General features: G+C 37.0%; 1 protein-coding gene across 1 annotated transcript in view; it reads right to left on the bottom strand.

Moving 5' to 3' along the window:
• Nucleotides 1-14,651, bottom strand: part of ORC3 (origin recognition complex subunit 3) — a 119,566-nt gene that overhangs the window by 49,981 nt on the left and 54,934 nt on the right. The window contains exons 10-11 of the mRNA XM_044003794.1: nucleotides 11,333-11,466; nucleotides 9,011-9,074 (exon numbers count right to left, since the gene is read on the bottom strand). Coding sequence (XP_043859729.1) covers nucleotides 9,011-9,074; nucleotides 11,333-11,466 — 198 coding nt within the window. The remainder of the gene's footprint in view (nucleotides 1-9,010; nucleotides 9,075-11,332; nucleotides 11,467-14,651) is intronic.

The following is a 14,651-nucleotide window of genomic DNA, read 5'->3' as shown; positions in this document are numbered from 1 at the left end:
AATATTAAGTGCTATCATGTGAATGATTTATTTTAATTTAGTGGTCTTTTCTAGCCATATCAACACTGTTCCTCTTTATCCTAATTATTTACTTGATTTTGCTCAATATGGACACAAGAGAAAATGTCCAAGTCCAACTGGATTTGGCAGTAGTTCTATTGTATGTTTTTCTTTCCACTCTTAAATAGTGTTTTAACATTGCAAATAAGAATTCTGTATATAGAATGAATAGTAATGTAAGAGAAAAGAGAAGGAAAAAAAACCGAAACTAAGATTGAATGAATCCTTGACCTTTGTTTTCAGTTACTTCATTGTCCCTTTTTTAAAAGGTGATAAAAACAAGCTTGTACTGATCTTGGAGCTTAAGATGTTAGTTACTGCCAAAAAGCCTGCATTTTTCTGCTTCCTTTTGTTTTCTCTCTAGATATCAGAGGGCTCTTTTTTTCCATTAGGAAGGAATTTTGGCCAGAAGCATTTCCCATGCTTGACAACCCATACCCTAGACATAAGATAGACAGCTACACAGCACCACTTTCTCTTTGTTCCTTCCACTGTGGTATGAATGTTAGCTAACTCTGTTTGGGTCTGCCTTTTGTTTTCCCACTTCAACATTAACAGTTTTGATTTAGGGAAGACAGGAGTTATTCAGTTTTAACATGTTCAAAGTTAGTGATGAGTCTTGGATTAGAAGGATCAATCCCTAACTCACTAAATTCATTTTACTTCACTGTCTATCTTGTAGTATCCATTTTCTCCCTAATTGTCTCCCTTCTTTTTTACTCCTGCAACAATATCCTCCCATCTGGCTTTTCTTCCAATCCCAGAAACAGACAGAAGTGGTAGGGATCAGAAAAGAAATAAGAAAGGCACAAAATAGTGCTATACCCAAGGCAGACAAAGGAATTTTTTAGACCTAATTGTTCTCTAGCAGTTTACAATCTAGTTGGGTAGATAAGACATATACGTATGAAAAGTACAATAGTACAAGGCAATAAAACAAAACCTCATTGTCTGGCTACTTACTCTGCTTGTTTTCTACTGGTTAATTCAATAATCCAAGAGTATTAGAACCTTTACTATGTTTAATGTACTAGGCCAAGAGCTGGGGATAACTCATACAGTCCATGACCTGAAGGAGCTTACCTACAGTCTTTTGAGGACTTACCTTCTAGATTTAGAACAGGGATTATCTTTTTTTTTAACCTTTAGCAGTCTGGTGAAACTCTTTCCCAGAATGTTTTTAAAATAATTGAACGAAATGCTAATTTTTAGTTAGAAATTAATAAAAATTAAGATGTAATTTTTTTCTTGACCCAAGTCCATGGAACTGCTGAAATTTATCCACAGACCCCATAGGGGTCCGTGGACCCTAGTTTGGACTCATTCCAGAAATCTGAGAATTCCAAGAGGCTTGGGGTTAGACTGCAGAGGTTTCACTGTATATGATTAAAACAAAATCAATCAACAAAGCTTACTATTAAATGCTTACTATATTCCAGGCATTGTGCTAAACATAGGGGATACAAAGAAAGGCTAAATTAGTCCCTGACTACAAGGACTTACATTTTAATGGGTTCAGATAATATGTAAATAAATAGCTATATAGTATTCAAGAGTATGAGGAATGCATTAGCCTAAATGAAAAAAAGTCCCATGGAAGCTTAAAAAAATCCTGATTCACCCTCATCAGAATAAGACTAGTTGTAAGGGCCCAATCCCCTTTTCCCCATCTGGCTGGGAGGTTGAACATCAATTAGCTGCCAATTTCCCCTGTATTCACCTCAGCATGAGTTAGCCACCGGTACTAAATCTTGACCCACACCCTATGTCTAAGGTCTTGCCTTTGTCCCCAAGGTCTGGTTCTCTTTGATCCAGGTAAGAACCTTTTAAAAATTCACCCTACTTTTTTCACAGTGCTTACCTCCAATCCAGTAGACCACCCAGTGTGTATCTATCTTCCCTGACTACCCCTGGACTATGCATCTCCCATCCCCCTCAATAAAATTTGCTTGTTGCCCCTTATCTCTGTCTCCTTCCTATGCTGTTACAACAGGGCTATGAATAAAGTGAAACAGGAAAGGCTGCATGCAGAAAATGGCATCTGAGCTAAGTCTTGAAGGAAGACAGGGATTCTAAGAGGTAAAAATTAGGAGGGAGAGAATTTGGGGCATGTGGAACAACTAGTAAAAAGGCAAAAATAGAAGAAATAAGAGTGCTCTAGGAATTAAAAAAACCAGGTTCCTATTGATTGGGTTAATCTGAGAAGAATGAATGAAAGAGGTGGGATTTAAATCAGGCCCTGAAGAAGAGGGTAATGATTTGGTTAGGTGGAAAGGAAGAAGGAGGTATGGAGGTAGAAAATGTTTAGGTATGCTTAGAAGGCACAATGAACTGAAATGTCTGTTGAGAGTGGAGGAATTATGATGGGGCATGGTAAAAGGGTGGATAGCTAGGTGACACAGTGAATAGAGTTGGGCCTGGAGTCAGGAGGATGAGACTTCCTGAGTTCAAATTTGGCCTCAGACACTTACTCGCTCTGTGATCCTACGCAAGTCACTTAACCCTTGTTTGTTCAGTTCCTCATATATAAAATGAAGAAGGAAATGGCAAATCACTCTGGTATTTCTGCCAAGAAAATCCCAAATGGGGTCAGGAAGAATGGGACACAACTGAAAGGAATGAACAAAATAGTGAAAGGGAAAGTAGGAAAAGTAAATCTGAGCCAGATTATAGAAAATTTGAAGTTTGGACTTTTTCCAATAGTGAATGGGAAGCTAATAAATTTTTTAAAGAACATGAAACAATGAAAATAGCATTTAAGAAAGATTAACCTACTGGTGATACTAAGGGTAGATTTGTCTACTACCCTCACCAACACTGACAGGAGTACAGATACAATGGCTCATTGAGCAAAATGAGGAGGAATTGTTAATATCATACTCTCATATCAGAATTATTTCTGAACATACTAAGGCCCTCCCCCTAGCCAGTAATATGTCCCTTGTTCTTTAGTTTGTTTTTTGCTCAAGGCAATGAGGATTAAGTGACTTGCCCAGGGTCACACAGCTAGTAAGTGTCAAGTGTCTGAGGTCCATTGTGCCACCTAGCTGTCCCCTCTATAATTCAAAAGGGTGGTAGTATACAAAGTGAATAAAACAGATTGCTCAAAGCTGTGAGATAACCTTTTATTTTTCACAGTTCCTTGTACATAGTAGGTGCTTAATAAATCTTCTGCCTGAGGAAAACATTATTTTTGATTAAGTCTGATAGTAACTTGTACCACTAAAACACAACTAATGCAGGGTACAAGTCTTCCCCAGTCCTTGTTTCTGTGGTAACCCATTTATGATAATCTCACCTTCTAATCAGAAAGCTATTTTGATTTCACAGTAACTCTGAATGGAACTATATGGTAAAAAAACCCTAACCCCAAAGTGACTTTGCTTTAGGCATAGTTCTTCACTGCTTTTGATCTGACACTTTGCATAGCTCCTCCTGTATCCTCTGTTCTGGGGATCCAGACCCTAATATGTATGGCCTAAGGCAGTTAATAATGTTGTATACTACTTTGTGTTTGAACTCGTTATATGCATAATAGACAAGTCTCTCTAATTCCTTGGGACACAGGTTAATCTCTAGCTGTTTTGACTTTATGACTCTGTGAATTGACAAGTCTTTGCCCCTTAGTCTTGTGTGGGTATGTGCATGTGTGTGAGCATGTATTCATTGGAAAAATGTAAGAAGTACCATAAACAAAAGAACATATTTAAAGATCCTTTCATTCTTAACTAGAAAACACTAGGAATTTTGGTTATATTTAATTATTCCATCCAACCTGAATTAAAACTTTCAAAAATATATCTTAAGACCCTTCTCCTGCTTAACAACCTGAAGTTGACTTTTGTTCAAGGCTGAAAAGAAATATTGGGATATTTTTTTCATGACAAAATACATTTCAAAATCATATATTTTTTGTGTGTGAAGTATGTTCCTGCATGTCAAAAGGTGAAACTTTTCATGATGTAACATAATTATGAATATACTGAATCTATAGCAACTAAGATAAATAATCATTTCTCTCTTATGTTAATAGCCATTTACTATTGGGGAAATCCTGGATTTTTTCCCTTTCTATTTCCTCATTCAGAAATCAGACCCTTGTAAATTACTCAGTAAGAATCTGAAGAATATCACTGATAATGAAATTGGATTAATTTTCTCCTCACACTTGTTCAGACCCCCCTGAAGTAGGGAAGCTTATCGTGTTTTACTCAGACTTGGGAAAGAAGGGGAGTATATCCTTTGCTTAGATTGCCCAGGGCTGGGGGTACTCTAGGATTAAAAGTGACAAAGTCCAGTCCCCCAGCCCCTCATCAGAAGAGGTTCACCTCTCATTATAATATTCATTCTTCTCATTAAGTGTTAACCAATCAGAGTTGACTGCCATCTGTAAGGAACACCCACTCTTCCAAGGGCATATAGGCATCAAGAAGCTGCCATAATCTATCTTTGGTTTAGAAGAGACAGCCAAATGACCATTTTATTAATTATCCACTAGTCATAATTAATCAAATGATTGTTAGTCACCCAGAAACTATGTCTCTTGAATTTTTATATAGCACACAATACAGAATCATAGTATTTTAGAGTTGGAAGAGACTTCAATGGCTATATAATCCAAGTGATAATGCAAAAACAATCCCTGATTACATAAGACCACAAGTAGTCAGCCTTTTCTTGAAGATATCCAATGAGGGGAAACTCATTGCTTCCAGAGGCAGCCTATTCTTCTTTTGCATAGCTCAAATTATTAGGTAGGTTTGTTGTTGTTTTTTCTTTATGATATGAACTCTTAATTTGCCTTTTAATTCATTGCTCCCAGTTGTGTACTTTGAAGTCAAATAGAACAAGTAAGCCATTCAAGTACAAATAAAGATAGATCAATAGTAAAAGACTTCCAAAAGAAAGTGGGTTTTTAAGTGCTAGCAATAACTATAGGTAAGAGTATATGCTAGTGAGCTATCTAAAAATGATTAAATGGTAAACAGATGTAATAAGGCTTTCTTTTCCTTTCTCTGACACCTCAATGCTTTAATGAGTATTTTAAATTCTCCTTTCTTGTCTTTTGAAAGTATACTTTGATGGAAAGTTTTAGCAGTAAAAGCTTTTGGCTACTGGATTTTTACTAGATACCTCAGCTGTAAGCTAATCTGCCATTCTTAAAATACTCACAGCAATCTTTGACACTTCTCTTTCCAATGGTTTGTAAATTTCCTCTGTCCTATAATTTACCTTGGTTTAAGGATCTCCTGTGAGGTTCTCAAAGAACTATAAATATTAATTAAATGATTAATGAACCTAATTCAATAAGTGTTTTATGTTATATCCAGTGAGAATTCTATATCAGCAACATTCTTCAACATACCATTATCCAGTGGTAGCTAAAATGGTAGATTAGAGATAGCAACCCAGCTGAACTTTCTTAACATTCCCCTCCAAACAACTTTAAAATAGCTCCTCAAATCAAATTTTGTAGCTCCAAAGCCAACAAAAGGTTATGTTGAGATATTTTTCCAGCCTAAGAGCAGAATCTAATATGTTTCAAAAAGGCAAGGATAACAATCACCTTATCAGACAAAGCAAAAAGCAAAAATAGACCCAATTAAAAGAGATAATCAGGAAAACTATATTTTGCTAAAAGATACCATAGATAATGAAGTAATATAAAAAAAATTACAGCAAGTTTCTCTAATAAAAGCCTCATTTCTCAAATATATATGGAGAACTGAATCAAATTTATGAAAATAAGAACCATCCCCCAATTGATAAATGGTTAAAGGATAAGAACAGGTAGTTTTCAGAAGAAGAAATCAAATATGGCTATATCTACATCTGATATGACTATAATATATGAAAAAAATGCTCTAAATCACTAGTGAACAGAGAAATTAAAATTAAAACAATTCTGAGGTACCACCTCATACCTATCAGAAATGACAAATGCTACAGGGGATGGAGGAAAAATAGATACACTAATGAACTGTTGGTATAGTTGTAAACTAGTCCAACCATTCTGGAGAACAATTTGGAACTACCCTTTGACTCCACAATATCACTACTAGGTCTGTACCTCAAAATGATCAAAGGAAAAAGAAAAGGAACTAGATGTACAACATTTTTCATAGTGGCTCTTTTTGAAGTAGTAAAGAATTAGAAATTGAGGGGATGCTCATCAATTGGGGAATGGCTAAACGAGTTGTGATATGTGAGAAAATAATTATTGATAATGGATTTCTTGGGGGACCCAGTCTTAGTCAACTTTCTCTTCATACCCACTTGCCCTTTTGGGACCAGCACAGGAGCCCACAGGTGGATCAATAGAAATGTAGATTAGGGCAGCTAGGTGGCACAGTGGATAAAGCACTGGCCCTGGATTCAGGAGGACCTGAGTTCAAATCCAGCCTCAGACACTTGACACTTACTAGCTGTGTGACCCTGGGCAAGTCACTTAACCCTCACTGCCCCGCATTAAAAAAAAGAAAGAAAGAAAGAAAGAAATGTAGATTAAAACCACACCTATCTGAAAGTGCCTTTGCGCTCAGGGGGCCTGTCTTTCACTAGACCCTGATTTTAATATGGGCCACCCTCAGGTCACATCAACCCATGAAATTGAATGATGCTAGCCAATTAGTTTTGATCAGTGTGTAAGAGTCACCTCTATCTGAAGAGGTGAACACCATTCTGGGTGGCACACTATGAGAGGAAGATAGTCCAGTTCATGAGCGCTCTCCTCTTTAGGTAATGCAGAGTTTCTGAACTCTGCTTGGGGCCATATGCTCTCTCTTAGAGACAATATGGTGCTGGGGTTTTTTTGGCTTGTGTTAAATGAGGTCAATGTTCTCCTTCTTGCACTAGAGATGCTCTTGAACAAGGCACACACCCTCTCCTCTCTTTCTTGGGAAATCAGAAACATGGTCAATACTTTAGTAATATGTGATCTTAATTAATAACAAATGCTTACTGCCCAAACTGGTACAATAGCCATTAATTTATAAGAAGCAATATTTTAGAAACCCCAGCCTAGTTCCCCAATAATTTAGACAGAAACAGGCTAGTCTCACAATATTTTAAATGACACAGATATATGATTGTAATGAAGTACTATTGTGTTATAACAAATGATGAAGGAGTGGTTTCAGAAAAACATCGCAAGACCTATCTGAACTGATCTAAAGTGAAATGAGAACCAGGAGATCATTGTACACAGTAATAGCAATGCTGTAATGATGATCAACTATGAAAGATTTAGCTACTCTGACCAATACAATGATCCAAGACAATTCCAAAGGACTCTTTTTTTTTTTTTTTTGGTGAGGCAATTGGGGTTAAGTGACTTGCCCAGGGTCACACAGCCAGTAAGTATCAAGCATCTGAGGCCGGATTTGAACTCAGGTCCTCCTGAATCCTGAGCCAGTACTCTATCCACTGAGCCACCTGGCTGCCCCTCCAAAGGACTCTTGATGAAAAAATGCTATACCTCAAGAGAGAGAAATGATGAACTCTGACTACAAATTGAAAAATAATTTTCTCACTTTATTTATTGCCTTTTTAAAAACAATATAGCTAATATTGTAGAAATGTTTTACATGATTTCACATGTATAATTGATATGAGATTGCTTGCCTTCTAAGTGAGTATGAAAGGATTAGGAGGGAGAGAATTTGAAATTCAAAATTTGAAAAGAATGCTAAAAATAAATAATATTAAAAAATAAACCATTATATCAATACATTCAAAGAATAGAAGAATTTTAAAGGTGAAAAGGACCTTAAAGACCATAATTTTATATATGAGGAAAATAAGGCAAGAGAGTTTAAATGACTTAATTAAGGTCACAGAACCAGCTAATAGCACAGCTGGAACTAGGAAGCATGTTTCCCAATTCCCAGATATTGTTCACTTATGAAGAAAATTACTATTTGGTAACCCCCCCCCCCAATAGTCTTTAAGCTATTAAAACTTAAAACTGAACTAAGAATTTTTTGGGATATCCTGTATAGTATTCAGGAAAGGCATGGTCATACATATATGGATAAAGAGCTGATCTCAGACTAAGGATAAACTGAGTTCAAGTCCAAGTCTGACCTTTCAGTGACATAGACAACAACATAAAACAGAATAGGAACAAATCTGCATTGGTAGAGAGAGTTTCCTCACTGGGAGTACCGTACACAGCTGATTTCACAGGTCTGGTCCAAAAAGTTCCTATTCATAGAACCAATATTTAGTTCTTAGGGTACAACATATAACTTATAGCAAGTTTCCTTTTCCAAAGAAATATATGAGAATTAATGATATAACATTAAAAGAGCCTAGGGAGAAAAATTGGAAACTAGAAATCTTATAAAAACAAATGTTGAAAACTATCTCTACATGTAACTAGAAAATAATAAAATACTTTTATGGGAAAAAAAAGCACCTAAACATAAAATCAAAAGCTCCCATTTTATGCAATGGGCTTTAGTTCACAATTTCCTCACGCTCATCACTTCTTCTGATTTTATACATATTTCACAAAGTTAAAAGTCTGACACTTGAATCTCTTGGTTTCTTTGTGTTTTGATGCATGATGGCCCTTGCAAAGAACTTTTAAAATATGACTGCCTATAGACTCTTAAACTGCTATGTGAACATCAAGCTGGGATCTAAGAGTCCTTTCAGAACAGACTAGAAGAAAACCAATGTTCTGGCCTAGTTTTTTCTCACAGTAAAACAATTTCTGATCCATCATCTCTAGGCTTTCTATCATCATGGACTTATATTCAAATAATAACCCCATCATAAAGAACTGAAACACCACCAACGCAAACCATTCTGTACTGCAAACGTAGGAAATGGGCTAAATAAAATCTGACCTACAAAATCTTGCTTTTAAATTCTTTGCAGAAAAACAGAATTAAAACAAGTCTTAAAATTGACAAAGTTTTTTTTTTCTTTTTTCCATTCTTACCTTTAGAAATCTTTCATCAGTCAATGACGCAACTTGTTTCTCTGGAGTTTGCTTCTCTACATACCTGAAATTAGCACGAGACACACACACATACCCAGAAAACCATCATGTAAAAAACCAATGGAAACGGCCACCAAAAGAACCCCAAATTCTTTCCAGCTTAATACCCACAAACATGTATTTCTTCCTAAAAACAAATCCAAGATGATGGTCAAATTTTCATGAGTTCTACATTTGGAGCATGGGGCACTTACCAGAGAATTTGTGGGCAAGGTGTAAAAAATGCAACTGTCTAAAATGGAAAGTAGCATGAATCAACATAAAAGGGACTGAATCATCCATTTGGAAATCTAACCAACCAATATGAACTAGTCATCTGACACAGTAGTCAGAAGAGCCAACATGATGTAAGCATACATTGATAGAAGTCTGGCGCCCCAAATGAGAATGTGGATGCTCCTAATATTTCTGTTTAGTAACTGACTCCTGTTAGGAAAGCTGGCAGAGAGGTGCACGCACCGTTGGACTGACTGATATTGGAGATCTCATCCAACTCTTAGACCCTGACATTTTGTTCATAAGTATGATGCTGCTGAGTAAAGTGTGCCTCTTAAGGTGACAAGGTTTTCTCTTAAAGCTTATCAAGGGAAAATATCTACATGAAATAATACAAATCAAGATAGAATTAGAAAGGGGCAGCTAGGTGGCGCAGTGGATAGAGCACCGGCCCTGGAGTCAGGAGTACCTGAGTTCAAATCCGGCCTCAGACACTTAACACTTACTAGCTGTGTGACCCTGGGCAAGTCACTTAACCCCAATTGCCTCACTAAAAAAAAAAAAAAAAAAAAAAAAAAAGATAGAATTAGAAAGGCATACTTACAGAGTCCATGCATACAAAATGTAGATAGCCTCAGAAAGGGCCAATGAATATACAGATGTTCTTTTTAATATTTTATTTTATTCCTTATTGTATGTGTTTATTTAATTTGTCTATGGGCTAAGTTCATAAAATAAAATTTAGGAAGTGACCTAATTAATTGTAATAGGGTCGAGGCAGTACTGTCATAATAGAAGAGTCCTGATTTGTACAGAGTCTAAAAACAGGAATGCTAATCCTGTTCAAAGGAGGGACACTATTTAGAAAAATATTTCAGTCACTAGAAAGGTGTATTCTATTAGTTAAGTAAGAATATTTCTCCATGTTTTACCATTTATCTATATGAAATGACAATATGGTAATAGTAACTAGCCTTTCTATAGCACTTTTAAGATTTACAAAGTACTTTAAAAATATAATCTCATTTTATCCTGACAATACCCAGAGAAGAGAGTTGCTATTATTATCTCCATTTTGCAGATGAAGAAACTCAAGCAAACAGAAATTGTGACTTGCCCAGGATCACACAGCACTTCAGTGTCTGAGGCTGAATTTAAACTTAGGATTTCCTGACTCCAGGTCCAGTTGCTCCATTCACTGAACCATCTAGTTTCCTATTACCCTTTAAACCCAGTCAACTCTCCCTCTTCTCTCATTTTATGCTGATCAACCACCTTTATGATGATTAATTAGATTTCTCTGGTAAGTGCCTTTCATGTTCTTCCATGGTAAATTAATGAACTGTCATTCTGGTTTTATAAATCAGTTGCCTGTGAGTAATATTAGCATGATTTAAGTTCCCTGAGCCTTACACTCACTAATTGAAGTACATGGTACAATAAACAGAGCGGTTTCCATATCTAAAATGACAGGAAGAGGTTGAGGAAGGGGCAGTTTCTTGGGTCCCTTCCTGCTCTAGATCTATGATTCTAGGATCCCATGACCATGGGAACTGATAAAATCAAGTTAGTGAGGCATTAAAATGAAGGAAGTGACCTGGAGCTGTGGTGACCTCACCTAGTGTTAAGATTCTATAACTCTACCATTATTTACCACACCTTTACTTGCTACAGGTTCTAGATGCATAAATAAGTTGTGTTTCATAGCTTGTGTGGTTTTGTAAGGCACAGCAATCCCCAGGACTAAAGGATGGACTACTAAAAAGTCAACTGTGAAGTAATTTAAAAGGTTTTTCACACTGTAAAAGGGAGACATTTTTATAATTATGCTTTTTTAATATTTCAGATGTAGTCGTGGACTATGTGTCTGTCATCCTAGAACCAGACTAGCTAAGTGTGGAAAGGCCTGCACATCAACAGACAAGAAACTTACACAGAGTGTAAGGTATGGAGGTGCTACAGTTTGTGTCAGTGGAGGGCATCCATGTGAAGCAGTAGATCTTTTGAAACATACATAAAAGTGCTAAACATGCAATTCTTTTTTACCTCATAAAAGAGGGAAGGCGCCGAATACTTTCACACTGGTCTTCTGATAAAGAATGTATTCTTCTCTTTGCTTCTGAGAGATCACAGCACAAAATGCTGAGTGGCTGAGAATAGAAATGTTCTAATATAGCCAGCTGAAAGAAGAAGGAAGATATCTGGGATGTCTCAACAGCAATCTTTGGCCTTACATCAATTCAATTTTCTGAGGGGAAACACCAAAAAACCCCACAAAAACACAACCCCCAAACCCCTAGAATATTTATGGAGCAAATATGGCTTAAGTTATCAGGCTCAAGTCTTACTTCTGACATATACTAAATGTGTGGCCCTAGACAAATCATGTAACCTCTAGGTACCAACTCTGTACTAGTAGAAGGAGCTTCCTTTCTGGGGAATGCTTACATGAATATTTTTAGATTAGACCTATGAGCTTTTATTCACACATATAAAGATTTCATTACATATTCAAATACATATACATATATATACATACATGCATACATACACATATATATTATGTGTTTGTGTGGAATGCTATGAAGTTTCCAAGTCCTATTATTTCTACCACTATCACTCTCATATTCAGCCCCTCTGCTGCAACAATTATAGTTCAAGTCTTTATCTCTGCTTGCCTAGACTATTCCAATAACCTCAACCTTCCTGCTTCCAGGCTCCCCTTCTCCAAGTCATCCTCCATATTGTACTGTACTGGGTACAGTAATTTTTTTTTTGCGGGGGGTGCTGGGGCAGGGCAATGAGGATTAAGTGACTTGCCCAGGGTCACACAGCTAATAAGTGTCAAGTGTCTGAGGCTGGATTTGAACTCAGGTCCTCCTGAATCCAGGGCCGGTGCTTTATCTACTGCACCACCCAGCTGTCCTCAAGTACAGTAATTGTTCATGGAGTGAATATGGTAGTGGACTTAAGACCCAAGTTCAGAGCCAGCTTCTGATAACTTTATAGCTGTGTGACCACTAGCAAAGCACTTATTCTTCTTGGGTCTCAATTTCCTTATGTGTAAAATAATACTTGTAGTACCTACCTCACAGGATTGTTGTGAGACTCAAAGTGAGATGACTACATACAGATCTGTGATCTCACTGATTTGGGAATTCCTGCCAATTCTATTGATCATAATTGACCCACACCTACCCATCCTCTGTGATTTTTGTCCATTTTGTCTCAAAAGGTCACTTCAGGGGTCCACCAAAAGTTCAGGTGGTTTTCCTCACTTTATCCTGGCATTGAAAGAGTACTAGTGGAATACTCTGGCTGACAACTTGTCATCCACCACTCTTGCCACCTTATCAGCCCAGAAAGAGAAGACCCTCTGTCTGTCATACAGTTTCTTGATGATGTACTTTACTCCTGTTCTTCAGAATTCCTCACTGATTACATATTGGAGCACTGACACCTACCATGTGCCTCTCTGTGGCCACCTGTGATGCTTTAGTTCTTCTGAGACAGTCATATTCTATAGCTTGCTGCCATATAGGAACACTGATCAAGGTCAACAAAAAAGCTTTCCACATTATTTATACTCCTGGTTTTTCCTACATAGATGGACTGATCAGATTCCTTTGTGTGAATACAGATTTCTTCCAGGAGTCTCTAGAATGTGTAGGGGCTTAATGCAATTAGTACAATGTCATCTATAACAAAGAGTATCCAGAAGACCTCATTCTCCATAGAGAATCCCTCCTTGAATGAACCTTGATGGATCTCTTCCATCCTAGTGGTGAATAATTACCTTTGGCATACATATAGCACATCTCTGTTTTATACCTAGTTTGATATTTATTACTTATTATATACAATAAGCATGATGAGATCTTATATTCTGTGCATCTTTCAGTTAATTGTAAGGTGGCAAAATTGTGGTCCATTGTTGAAAGCTTGCCTGTTACCTAATAACGTCTTTATTTATTCATATAGAGTTGACTCTCATTGAGATTTGTATAGATGGGAAAATAGGCATATAAGCTGATAGTTATTGATGTTTTCTTGATCTCTTTCAGTGTTAGGGGGCTGACAATTTCTTTTTTTTTTTTTGGCAGGGCTATGGGGGTTAAGTGACTTGCCCAGGGTCACACAGCTAGTAAGTGTCAAGTGTCTGAGGCCGGATTTGAACTCAGGTCCTCCTGAATCCAGGGCCAGTGCTTTATCCACTGTGCTACCTAGCCGCCCCCGGGGCTGACAATTTCTGATTTTGTTCCCCAAATCTGGGTGTATATACTGTTCAAGTTTCCTTATTCAATGACTATAGTACCGTTAATAGTTTACAATCTCATTTATCCCCTCTTCTCTACTGAGAAAATACATAATGACAAAATAACAATGCTTGGTAGACATATGAATTTGTGGTGTCTTTGCAATAATTCCCTGTCCTTCTAGCAATAAAGAGCCCACAGTCTGGGAACCATTGGTAAAGAGAAAAAAGCATTGTATTTGGAGTAAGGAGACCTGGATATCAAATCTTGATTCTGCTACTTACTCTATGAAGGAGCATAGTCAAGTAACAACCTCTGTGGGTTTCAGTGAAATAATTCTCACCGTCACCAGTCTATTATGGGTTCTCATGACCATTCATCTAGATTATAAATTTTTAACAGGTTTATCTGTCTCTATACTCCCACCCTTCCAATCTACCTTTTGTAGCACTGCCAGACTAATCTTCTTATGCAAAGATCTTTTCATGTAACTTCTTTATTTAAAACATAGTAGTGGCTGCTTATTACTGCCTACCAAGTAAAATTCCACCTCTTTAATCTGACATTTGAGACATTTCACAATCTTGCATTACTAGAGTCTCCTAGTCTTATCTCATAGCTCTTGTTTTCACATGTTGTGATGTCCCAAAAGTCTTAGTGCAGTTTCAAGCTATTCAGTATTTAAGTTTTGATTGCTTAAAACCTCACTAAGACTTCTGGGACCTCCTGTAGTCATGCTAAAATGGAATAACTATCAGCCCCTGTACACATTCTATGGTTTACTGCCTCTGCTCCTTTGCTTACACTGTTCCCTATGTCTGGAATGTCCTTAGTCCACTTTCTACCTGGTGAATTCCTACCCCTTCCTAGGCTAAACTCAGGTAACACCTCCTAGAAACAAACCCCATAACTGGTAATGACCTCAGAACTTGTAAAGCATTGATTTTTTCCCATTTCTACACTTGTATTAATTTGAATCATACCTGTGTCTCTATGAATACCCCTACTAGATAATGCTCCATGTGGACTAGGACCATTGACCCACAGAATAATAAGGTTTAGAGTTAAAAGAAACTTTAGCAATAATCTAATTCAATTCTCTCAATTTA

The sequence above is a fragment of the Dromiciops gliroides genome, chromosome 4, assembly GCF_019393635.1.
Source record: "Dromiciops gliroides isolate mDroGli1 chromosome 4, mDroGli1.pri, whole genome shotgun sequence".
Classification (NCBI taxonomy): Eukaryota; Metazoa; Chordata; class Mammalia; order Microbiotheria; family Microbiotheriidae; genus Dromiciops; species Dromiciops gliroides.
Note: the sequence above shows the minus strand (reverse complement) of the source record. Positions and strands in the feature narration are given on the sequence as shown.